The sequence below is a fragment of the Callospermophilus lateralis genome, chromosome 9 (assembly GCF_048772815.1).
Source record: "Callospermophilus lateralis isolate mCalLat2 chromosome 9, mCalLat2.hap1, whole genome shotgun sequence".
Classification (NCBI taxonomy): Eukaryota; Metazoa; Chordata; class Mammalia; order Rodentia; family Sciuridae; genus Callospermophilus; species Callospermophilus lateralis.
The window spans coordinates 8915627-8928464 of NC_135313.1; the positions used below are offsets into that span (position 1 = coordinate 8915627).

General features: G+C 46.9%; 1 protein-coding gene across 1 annotated transcript in view; it reads right to left on the reverse strand.

Annotated features, from left to right (window-relative positions):
- Nucleotides 1-4759: 4759 nt before the first annotated feature.
- Nucleotides 4760-12838, reverse strand: part of Fbxo36 (F-box protein 36) — an 82255-nt gene continuing 74176 nt past the window's right edge. The window contains exon 4 of the mRNA XM_076866421.1: nucleotides 4760-4951. Within this exon, the coding sequence (XP_076722536.1) occupies nucleotides 4760-4951 (192 nt within the window). The remainder of the gene's footprint in view (nucleotides 4952-12838) is intronic.

The following is a 12838-nucleotide window of genomic DNA, read 5'->3' on the forward strand; positions in this document are numbered from 1 at the left end:
AGAACCAAGACCCAAGAGTGAACTCACCAAGGGAAAGGGATTGGGAGCTCCCCATGGCAAGTGGAGTAAACTCACCAGGAGGGAGGGGTGGGCGAAAATCTTGGTGCTGGGCCAAGATCTAAGTTCTAGAGAGGAGGCTTGGCTCCAGGGAGCAGACTGGTGAGGAGGAGGAGAGGGGAAGGGCGAAGTCACTTACCCAAATGAGGCCAGAGTGTGGATGAGGAAGAAGAGTGCTGGGTGAATGGAAGAAGGTGTGTGGTCATTGTCCTGGGCCTTCAGGATCCCAAAGCAGCTCACGTCCCTGGAGGGGACAGCAAAGCTGATAGGAGAACATGATCGAGTCACTGGCACCAATGGGAGAAAAGTGGCGCAGGACCAACCACACACACACACACCTGGGGTAAGAAATGGGTTTATTGTCAGGAGCCTGACGAGGCTGCTCTGCAAAAGGAGAGGGACAGCAGCACCAAGGAGGGAGAGCGGGTGCTGTGATTGGGCAGAAAATGGAGGGGGTTCTGAAATGGATGTGAATGAGCTCGTGGTGTGAGGTGATAGAAGAACTTGAAACATCCCAGACAGTAGGTCCACCTTGGAAGGGGTAATGGGAGGCACTGGCAGACGGAATAGGGGATGGTCCTAAGGTCAGGGTGAGGATCAGAGGAGCATCAGGCGGGTCTGGTTGGAAGCAAATATGAGGGGAGAAGGAGAGCATAGCCCCCAACTTTGTGAGGATGTCCCTTCCCATAAGGGGAACAGGGCACTGTGGAATGACCAAAAAGGAATGGGTAAAAATTAGAGATCCAAAAGTGCAAACAAGGGTAGGTGTCTGTAAGAATTGGCAGTAGGTCCCCAGAACTCCTTGAGGGCTGAATATGCAGCCCCAGTGTCTAGAAGGAAGGAGTGAGGCCCACCTGAAATACAGAGTTACCTGGTTTCCCGCGGAGTGATGGTAGTGGTCGGGTGGTGAGGACCTGGGCCTCGTTAGTCCTCAGCGGTCAGTCCTAAGAGTCGGAAAGGGGAACCAGAAGGGCTGGATGGCCGGGGGCTGCTATAGGACCAGAGACAGTCAATGCCCCATTGTCCCTCCTGATGGCATTTAGGACAAGGGCCCGGAGGCTTTCAAGGCTTGGGACATGTCCAAGCTTAGTGACTCATCTGACCACATTTAAAACAGGGTCTGGGCAGTCCTGAGCGACCCTACCATGGAGCAGTGGAACCAGGGACAGATGCTGAGGCTAGACAGATGGCTTGAGCCAGCATCTGATATTTCTGCTTCCAGACCTTCTTGTCTCTCCCGTTATACACCTTAAAGGCCACTCCCAGTACCTCAGCTTAGGGAGTTAGGGACCCCTCTTGAGGCACCTTAGTTTGTCCTTAATGTCAGGGAAACTCTGGGAGAAAAGGTGTGTCATCAGCCGTTGTCTCCCATCTGGAGTCTCCGGGTCCAGATTAGTATACTGTAATAAAGCCTTGGTCAGGCGGTCTAAAGATGCTGAAGGGTTTTCATTCTTATCTTAGATGATTTCCTGGAGCTTTTCATAATTGACAGCCTTATGGGCTGCCTTTCTAAGTCCTGCCATGAGGCAAGTAATGAATTTCTTTCTACTAGTTACTCCTCCAAGCGAATTATAATCCCAGTTGGGCTCCCGATCAGGGGCTGCTTCAGGGCCAATAGGATGGGCAGGGGAGGTCTGATGCACCTCATCAGCACAATTTCTAGCGTGCTCCCAAACTCGCCTGTGCTCCTCAGGCAGGAGGGTGTTAGACAAGATCATATGGACATCAGGGAAGGTCAAGTCATATGATTGGTCAGATACTGAGACTCTGTGATATATGTGGTGGGGCTTGAAGTATAGGGCCCAAGCCACTTTTCTATCTGTGAAAGATCTGACAAAGACAAAGGCACATGAACCCGGACTACACCATCTACACCAGCCCCCCTCACGTAGAAGACAGAGATGTGGGTTGGGCAGTGGCAGCCCATGAGTGTGTGGCAGGAGGAGAGAAGGGTGGAGGAGCCCAGGGGACAGTTGCTATGGTGGCTTCATCAGAAAAAGAATTATGATATGGTGGGGGCTCATCCTCTGGGTCGAAGGAGGAGAAGTCCTGGGTAGGATCTTTTGTCCTTTTGGAAGCAGGCATAGGGGAGGCAAGAGCTGAGAGGACTTGTGTGGGAGAGCAAGAGTTACAGAGAGAGCTTAGAACTCAGTGAGAAGAAGGCCTGAGCATATGATATCTCTTTCCATTTTCCCAAACGCTCACAATAGTTGAAAAGATCCCTGATAATATTGGGATCTGGGGTGCCGTTAAGCAGCCATTTAGAGTCCAAAGGATATTGAGCCCAGGTCTGATTGCACAAATGGATAAGTTTTTTTTTTTGGGGGGGAGGGTAGGTCTGGGGTGGGAGAGAGAGACCCAGTTAGCCAGGAGGCAGCCTAGAGGACTATGGGAGGGAATGGATGAGGAGCCACCCATGGTGAGATACAGGAGGAGAGTTTAGAGGTGGGGCATCTCCCAATCTCTAGTAGCACCCAGTCAAGAGGACGGTTATGTCAGGGGGTCATTACCACTGCTGGGGGCAAAACCTATCGAGGCACACTTGAGTGCCTGGCTGGGACGACATGGGGGCAGAAGCAGTAGGGATTAACCAAGGCCGAGAGGTCTCACCAGGAACAACTCCCAATCACCGTCAATGGTTTTTCTCAAAACCCAGTACCCGAATAAAAGACCACCTACAGACCCAGTTGACAGTAGGGACCAGCCATAGCTGTGAAACTGTGGCTGGGGATATCCCCGACCACACGGTAACCCTGGGTGTGCCAGACAATCAACGGTCACTTCCCAGGTCGTTTAGGTCGTCCAGAGACAGGCGTCTTAGCTGGAATGTCCTGTGGTGGGTGCAGAGAGGGTGTTCGGCAGAATGGAGGGCCTGGTCCCACAATGGAATTTGGATCAGGGCCAGGGGAAGCCCAGTGACCCTCAAAGAGGGGAGCAGGCACACCAGGGAACCTGATCCCGGGTTTCGGTACCAATGAAAGGAAAGCAAGGGAGCGGGAGCGCTGACAAATAAACTCTCGTGTGATCTCTGCCTGGTCTCTGGCTCTGGCTCATCGCTTTCCTTTCCGTGTTACCTGGGTACAGAAGCGGAGGTGCAGGGGAGAAAGCTGAAATGCCCTTCTCGGTGAAGTATGACTTTCTATCCCGAAACTGTATTGTTTTCACCCCTGGGCCATGTTAACAGGATGGAAACCAACAAAGAAAGAGAAAAGGAAAAAGTTCTGTCATCAAGTGGTGGCTATCTACATCCCTTCTGAGAAGTGACTGGCTTATTAAACCACAGGAAGTCCCGAGAAGTGAACGCCTGACATCTGAAGCAGAGCATTTTGACTTCCCCAGCCGTGGCTCAGCGCGGGGTCAGGGGGGTCTATGTGGGAGGATGGAGCCTGCCACCCTGGCCCACGGGATGGGGACAGAATACAAACCCATGGGAACGAAATTGAGAAGGCACTTACCTAGAGCGCCTCCCCCAGCTCCTGGCCCTGAATTCTCAGTGGGGACACTCTGCCACCTACTCAACCGTGGGCTGAGGTAGGATAGGAGGCAGGGGGACAGCTAGGGAGACTTGGGATGAAGTGACAGTAGCCATCATCTAAGTCCACTTTTATGTGATTTAAAACCCCCGATTTAAATTTCAATTCCATAATGGAATTATGGTTCATAAACAACACTTAAATCAATTATCAGACCTTATCTGTAGTCCATAAATAACTTCTCTCCTGACTTAGACCTAAAAAAACACACAAAATAAAACAAAACAAAAAACAGGACTGAGAGGGCTTTGCTCAACAAATAGGCTTTCCTGTGGTTTCTATTTTTAAGATCTGATGATTTCATCCCCATGTTACACTCTCCATAGAACCTTCAATGCCACACAAATGTCATCCTGTTCAAATTCGCAAAGCACAACAATGAAACCCCCAGGTGAGGAAATGAATAGAGATTTTTCATCAAAAACAGAAAAAAAAACAACCCAGAGATGTAATGATTTAGCATGTCAAGTGACGCACACAAGGGAGGCCTCTCAGATGACGTCTGTGTGCCATAGATCTTACACGAATACACCTGTAGCTTGGGGGGGACTAGCAGTTCCTCGCCAGTGCCTGGGCCCTACCAACCCCGAGAACGTGCACACCTTGCATTCTCTTAATAAAAACAGTTTGCCCCTCACTGTGACCCATCCTTTAAGTTCCTTTCTGATTTGACATAGGGGACCCTCACAGGCTGAGTTGAGGTCCAATTCCCTTTCAGGACCTCTATAAGACCTCTGTCCCAGTGACAACCACTTCCCTTTCAGGACCTCTCTAGGACCTCTGACCCAGTGACAACTCAGATGACACAACACCAGGAAAAAAATTCAGGAGTCCAGTCACCCATTCAGATTTTACGTACAATAGATACAGTAAAACTTGCTGATGATCATTTACTGTTTGCTGATGTATAGCACAAGTGTCTGTTCTGAGCAGCATCAGGGTTGGGAAGACAGTGACCTGCAGAGCTCCTGACCTTGACCTCCTTGTTCTAGGGCCACAACTTGGCCCTCAGTGTCACAGGGACGGTGGTTCCAGCAGGGCACTGGGTGGCCAAATCCTCTATTCTTTTCGAAAGACCCTGGGATCAGTGAACATTGTTCTTAAGATTTGGACCCTGAAGAGAAGCACAGAGGTGCCTCAGAGCTTCCTGCCGGCAGCAAAAGGTGTCCCTAAAATAGCTGATTCTCTCCGAGGCTGTCGTGCATTTGTTTCCTCCTGCGGAGCTGCCGCTGCAGCTGGAGCTTGTTGGTGAAGAACATGTGTCTCCAGCCTATGTCCTCTGCCAGGGCCCTCATGTCGGAAGTGATGGTGTCACAGGAGGCTCGCACTATCTGCTCCCACAGAATATCAGATGTGCACAGCTGCGGGTGGAAAGAGCCAGAGGTGGGTCACAGCACACACCGGCTAAGGAAAGTCATTCACTCACCCCACATGGTCACCATGAAACCCCTGCTGCCTGGGAAACACCACCAAAGGCTTCGTGTGCAGGAAGGTGTGTCAGGCACAAGTTCCACCTCAAGAGACTGCCTCTTGCTAGGTGCAGTGCTCCCAGCAACTTGGGAAGCTGAGGCAGGAGGATGGCCAAGTTCAAGACCATCCTCAGCAACTTAGTGAGGCCCTAAGTAACTTAGTGAGACTGTCTCAAAAAAAAAAGGGGGGGGGGCTGGCAATGTGGCTCACTGCTTAAGTGCCTGTGGATTCAATCCCCAGTACCACCCAACACACACACACACACAGACTTGCTAATGAATTAAATCGTTCGTACCAGGATAGAGAATTCAGGATGAGTTTTTTGGCTTGAGCAAAATTAGTGACATCAATGACTGGGAAAAATAGGGTTGAGAGAGGTCGATGTGGTGTAAATAGGTAAGTGTGTAGGGAAATCAAGAGATCTGGTCTGGTTTTGACCTGTTAAATTCAAAATGTCTGTAATGTATCTAAGTGGGGTTACTGAGCATGCAGTTAGATTCACAGTACGGAAGGAGTCCAGTGTGGACTGGACATGTCTGAGGGTGCTCAGTGGCAATGGTATTTAAAGCCCTGGATCAGGTGCCATCCTCTCTGTGTGCCTGAAGATAGAGAAGATGGTCTAAGGAAGCTTTCCACGACATTCCACGTGAAGCACCCAGGAAGTGGCAAAGTCCTCAACAAGGAAAACTGAGAAGAACGAAGATCTGGAAAGTAATTAAAATGTCAAATGCTACTGAAAAGTCAATCAAGAGGGGAACTGAGAACTGACTGCTGGGAGCTGGGATGGCTTGGCATTGAGCACCCCCAGCATTCTCAGGCCCTGAGTCTGACTCCCAGCACTGGGAACAAACAAACACTGAAGACCTGACTGTGTGCTTTGCAAGATGATGTACAACAGCAACTTTGACAGGCCTAAGTTCATTGGCACAATGGGGACGAACATCTAGCTACAGAGTTCAAGGTAGAAAGAACAGTAGAAGAGCAAGGACAGAGAACTCCCTAGAGGAACCTTGCTGGAAGAGCAGAAGGAAGGGTGAGGACTGCATTTCCACGCCCCTGTTCATGGAAGCTTCCACGGGCTGAGGAAGATAACACTTGCGCAGTTATCAAAGGTGCAGCCCTTGTCTACGAGGCAACAAATATATCCCCATGCTTTTTTGTTTCCGTTGAACTGAGGATAGAATGCAGGGGTGATTTACCACTGAGCTACATCCCCAGCCCTTTCTATCTATCTATTTATTTATTTATTTTGAGACAGGGTCTTATTAAGTTGCTGATACTGGTCTTGAACTTGTGATTCTCCTGCCTCAGCTTTCCAAGTAGTTGCAATTACAACTGTGCACCACCATGCTGGGCTACCTTCCCGGGTTTAACTCCCACTTAGAAGACTGAACTTTCCCCTGTATTCTCAAGGTACCAACACAGACAAGTTAACTAGCAAACATATTTGAATTCCGGCCCTGCTACTTAATAAAGTAATCCTGAATGTATTAAATTTCTCTGCGTCTGGCTCCATATCTGATCCTCCATTTGGCCATCTAAATAACAGAATATAGTGATTTAAGAACATCAGCAGGACTGAGGATGTAGCTTAGTGATGTAGCACCTGGCCCACATGTGTGAGGTCCTGGGTTCACTTTCCAGTACTGGGAAAAAAAACAAAAAATCAGCCTTGGAGTGAGACTGCCCAGGCTCCATACCTAGCTCCATTGCTTCATACCTGTGAACTTCAACTAAGCTCCTATTTCCTCCTCTAAAAATCAGGACAAGAGAACCCCTCCACATCCCACAGAGCTGCTATGAGAATTACATCAGCTTATGTACTTTCAGAGCCTAGTACACAGTAGCCATTCAATAAACAGGAGTTACTGTGATTACACAGAAACGATAATAAACTTTTACTGCTGAGGGGATTATTGATAACATATGTAAAGCCCCTAGAATATATACCATCTATGAGCAGGAAGGGAAGAGAGAACAGCATGCTACCAGACCCATTTCTCAGAAGACACTAGAAAGAAAGGCCCCGAAGGCTGTTGGCATCCAGGTGGAAATCCAGCCTTCAGTTGCTATAACTTGGAGTCTGGGAGGTCAGAAACAGCCATCAATTCACAGGATGGAAAATTAGAAGTCAAATACAAATACAGGTATGTCAGTGAGCCACATATTGGTGGACAATGACTAATGTGACCGATTCACTTATGTTCACAGAATTTAAGACTAGGAAATATACCTCCTTTTGTCCAATTCATCATGTAGATGAATTTGAAAGTGTGAAGTACCAAATCATCTGTCTGTCCTCCTTCCATCAAAGACAATCCTTTAGAACCTGTATTTGTTGGCCATGTGGAATGCCAAGAGAATACTGAAGAAAATAGATTCACAGTGAAAGAATTACAATGCAATGTGCTGATGATGGAATAGATTTAAAGATAGAATAGAACTAAAGAGCCCAAATCCTTAAAAAAAAAAAAAAAAAAAAAAAAAGTAAGGTAAATTCAAACAAAGTCTTGTATCAATTGCAATTTTGACCCTTATTTCAGAGAGTTCTAGAATGTCCTATCCCTGTAGATCATAGAGACCAGACTGAAGAGAACTGGACTCACCCATACTGTCATAAGACACAGCCCACCCCAGATGTTCCACTGAGCTACTAGCCCAAGCCAGTGGAGGGGAGGAGAGCAAGGGCCTCCCCGTCTCACCTACAGGCGTGCATGTCGAAGGAACAGCACTGCAGCTCAGGTACAGGCCCCAAACACTGCAGAGGCCATGCTGGGTGGGAGGCTTCAATGCCCCTATGGAAAGCCAAACTGTCCTAGACTCTGGGATGAAAGCCAGCAATTGCCCCCCACACACATACATACCACCTATTCATGGGAGCTGAATCTGTGCCTGCTTCTTCCCTGCTCTGCCTGTTGCCATCTCTGCCTGTCCTTCCAAACTGCAACGCCACGTGAATCCCAGAGATTATCTTCTATAAGGGGGCCTAGCCGGCCCCTCCCACCTCTCTATGCAACCCCAAATCCCAAAACTGCCATGCATCTCACCCACACCAACCAGCACCTGGCTATGCTGTGTGCCCACTCATCTCGGCTTCTTCCTGAAGAGGAAGAACCTACAAGTGTTATCTCCACTTCCTACACCATTACTCCCACTTTCAACAGAGAGCAGCCAGCATCCTTTTATACTCCGTGCACTCTAAAAGTACTCAGATAAGGGGAAAGAATGAATTACAGTCAGAGTGAAGAGTGCTGCAGAGCATAATTGCTTAAGATACTTTCTGCAAGAGCTAGTACCTCCACATAATGAAGGTTATCGTTAAACAGGGACATCAAATCATATATTTACAGTCCCCATAACATTTTGAGGTCAGGCGGGCCATTCATTATCTTATCCCACCTTCAACAGTCCTTCAAGGTTGAATTTCTCCACTCAGATTACGTAATCTAAACATAAATAGATGAAAACTCTTAGGAAATGTCTCAATATCAAAAAAAAAAAAAAAAAAAAAAAAAAACCAAAAAACGGATGGCCTACACTGCCTTTCAAAGATCTAAACTCCAACTCCACCACAAATATAGATGACCTAGCCATTACTAGCACAATACATTTCAGGATATCAGTGTGTCTTGCATAATAGAGATTATGGGAGAAAACAATAAGGTCTGGGGTCAAAGGAAAGAATTTCAAAACAGTTAAATTTGCCACTAGAGTAACTTCATTTATGGCTCATCAGATTTAAGACTGAAATATATTAGGTTTTATAAATATGTCTGTAAAATGGCTTCAACAAAGACTCCCAAACTCTGGAGATCTTTTATCTGGCAGTTTGCAGGGCTTAAAAAGCAGGTACCCAGCCTGTGGCTCTGGTCACTTTGCTCCTAAACACACAATCGTGGGCCTACTGCCCCCTGGTGGTGGTACATGAAGTTGACATCCATGAACTATTGAAAGGAATCCTAGGGCTTATAAAAAACCTCTTGTTCCAAACTCTCCTTCAAATGCGGAAACCACTTGAGAAAGCAAAGATGTGTGGGCACACGCCTGGTAGCCTGCTGTCTGGCCCTGGGGGGGACTTTGCTGTCCAAAGCGTATGGTGGGGAGGAGCTAAGAAAAGTACCTAGCTCTCTGACCTAGAGCTGATTAAATGATTGATTGAATAAATTAATGATTTTTCTTTCTTTCTTTTTTTTTTGGGGGGGGGGGCGGGGGGATACTGAGAATTGATCCCAGGGGTGGTCTACCATTGAATTTTCCCCCCAGCTCTTTTTATTTCTTATTTTGAGACAGGGTCTCACTAAGTCACCCAGGCTGGCCTTGAACTTTTGTACCTCTTGCTTCAGCCTCCCCGAGGAGCTAGGATTACCAGCGCGCATCATAGGACCTGGCTTCTGAGGCTGATTTAAATACACCACAATGCTGTGCTTGGTGAAGACAAGAACAACAGCCCAGGAGATTCTAGCCTTTTATTTAGTCTTGAGACATTTTCTTTGGGGATGGGAATGCAGGGAACTGAACCCAGCGAGCACTGGGTCACATCCCCAGCAGAGATATTTTATCTATACAATTCAAAAATCAATTGGTAAACTGGGCACTTTGGTGCATGCATGCCAGTAATCCCAGCAACTCAAGAGCCTGAGGCAAGTTCAAGGTCAGCCTCGGCAACTTAGTGAAATCTTGTCTCAAAATAAAAAATAAACAAAAAGGACTGAGGATGTAGCTCAGTGGTAGCGTATCCCTCCATTACAAAAACAAACAAAAATCAAATTATCTTCAAGAATGCCAGTCAAATTCTTGGGCTGAGCCCTTAGAATGGGATTGCACAGACCTCCCAGATTAGGTTTAGACACAGCACCGATATTTGCACCTATTTCCTAGGTGCTGCCCCTGCTGGGCCAGACTTCGGAATCATGTTCACAGGGAGTTGCTGGACACAAGGAAAAATCTGTCCTTTCACAGCCATAAAGTATCAGGGAGACATTTCTTCCTCCCTGAGTGTCACAGTGATTCCTGAGCCACAAGCAAGATGGTTATAATTATACCCCCACTGTGACTGTTCTTTCCCTGTGAGCTATACCAGAGCTTTCTACAGGTCAGCTCTGTTAGAGATTGCAGAAAAAGGCCTGCTGCCCCCGGCCTCCCCCCCCCCCACGCCAGGGCCAGACAGCAGGCTACCAGGCATGTGCCCACACATCTTGTCCAACTTGCTGGGTCTCAGTCAGACAGGCATGGAACTCTGCCTTTCCAATGTACCAAGACACTGGACTCCCCTTTCAGGGCAAACTGGTGTTAGCCAAGCTCTCAAGAGAATTTTTCACTGAAAAATATAGCCATCAGACCTACTAGATCTTCAGGCGCTCATCCATGGACGCACCCATGGGGCTTAATTAATATGGAATCAGAGAAAGGGCAGGCAGTTGATGATTCTGATTGCTGGTGGCAGTGAGTATGACAAGTGGATACTTCCATCCTCCCCTGTGGGCTGGCACCATAACTCTCAAGAACCAGGGCCCCCTTACACCCCAAGGACCCCTCACAATTCAGGTCTTGAGCGTGACTTTACACTTCCCAGGTAATTCTTCACTATGGAGTCAGGTTTGGTCTTGGAAACCTTTCTATATTCAAATATCTTACACACATGCTTTTGTATATACAGAAGGACCTACAGACCTTGGTCATATGGTAGCCACTACAGATGACAATAAGGAATGAGAGTTAGAAATGGAAAGAATGACTGTTTGTTCTACATACAAGGATGTATAATTTTCAAACATTTCTGATCTGACCACTGTAATGCAAATCAATTTTCTTTTTCAAAATATAAACAGAATGGATATAGCTGCCCCTCTATGGAAGCATTCGGGACCACATCCTGGGAGCTGACTCTGGGCTAGGCACTCTGCTAGAGGAATGCACAGACTTCAGTGATACCATCTCACCCTTGAGCTGCGGCATGTTAGTACAAATATCACTTGAGGGCCATTTGGGAGGTCAGGGTGGAGGTCCAGGAGGATATTCCTAGAGAAGGGAGCAATGCTGCATGATAGAAATGTTTGGATATGGCTTGTGGAAATGTGAGGTACTAAGAGGGTGGAAACTTAGTCCTACTATAGTCTTCTGAAGGATGAGGCTGATTTGAGAAAATTAATGTACAGAGAGGGAAAAAAAAATTAAGTAAGAGTTAAAAACTCATGGGGTAACCTACTCCTGTAATCCCAGCAGCTCAGGAGGCTGAGGCAGGAGGATCAGGAGTTCAAAGCCAGCCTCAGCAAAAAGGAGGCACTAGGCACTCATTGAGACCCTGTCTCTAAATAGCCCAGTGGTTGAGTGCCCCTGAGTTCAATCCCCAGTACCTGCCCCCCACACATACACACACACAAAGAGTTAAAAATTCAAACTAAAAAGCTGGGTGTGGTGATAAATGACTGTATTCCACTACTTGGGAGGCTGAGGCAGGAGAATCACGAGTTCAAAACCAGCCTCAACAACTTAGTGAGGCCGTAAACAACTTAGCAAGACCCTGTCTCAAAAACATAAATAAATAAATGGGGCTGGGGTTGTGGCTTAGGGGTAGAGCACTTGCCTTGCATGTGTGATACCCTGGGGTTTGATCCTCAGCACCACATAAAAATAAATAAACAAAATAAAGATATTGTGCCCATGGATAACTAAAAAAATATTTTTAAAAAAACATAAATAAATAATGTGAGTTTAAATGCAATGTAGTAACCCAGGTTGGATTCTGAAACAGTGAAAACACATTAGGAGAAAAACTGATGAAATCCAAATAATGTGTACTTTAACTAATGGTATTGTTGCTTACTTGCAACAAATGGTTGTGTAAGATGTGACATTGGAGAAGCCCCTGAAGGAGCTGAACAACAAACTGAAGAGACAGGAGATAAGTGAAGTCTGGTTGGGCCTGGAGCTAGGCCGGAGGGCTGACCTTGAATACAAGAGCTTCCCCTCCCAGAGAGCAGAGGAAACTTCTTACACAATTTGGTAATAAATTTTTTTCATTAAATAATTAGCTAAATGAAAATAATTGATAAATGAAGGGACACAGCAGGAAAATGGAACCCAGATAAAACTCAGCTTGACAACAGAAACACAGGGTTCATAGCACACAGAAAGAAAAATGCCGCAGCCCTGAGCCCGGGCTGTCTCCTGATAATTCTGCTCTGCAAGGACACCCGAAGCCTGGCTGTAAAGTAGAATTACGGAGGATGTTTCCAAGACGAGAATAATGGCAGAGCGTGAAGGAGAGAGTGAGAGGGGAAGTGAGTCCAACTTGGAGGGGAGCCGGCAGCTCCAGTGAGGGATAAATGACAGTAGACCTGCAGGGGCTGGCTCTTTCCCCCCACTCCCTCCACTTCCAGGAGCAAACCCAGGCCCGGCAGAATCTTTTAGCAGACCCCCACCAGTGTATTTTATTTACTTAAGAGTCTCTAATTTTAAGCAGCTTCTTAGCAGCAGCAAGTGTAACGTCTCAACTTTAATGAACTTTTTCTTAATGGGAAAAAGAAAAGGTGGGCACTATGCACACCTGTAATCCTAGCGACTTGAGAGGCTAAGGCAGGGAGGTGGCAAATTCAAGCCAGCCTGGGCAACTTAGTGAGAACCTGTCTCAAAATAAAAATATAAAAAGGGATGGGGACACAGCTCAGTGGTAGAGTGCCCCTTGGTTCAACCCCCAGTATCACACACACACACACACACACAATTATGATTACTCTATTTTTTTTACTCTTTTTTTTTAAAGAATCTTTTTTTAATAT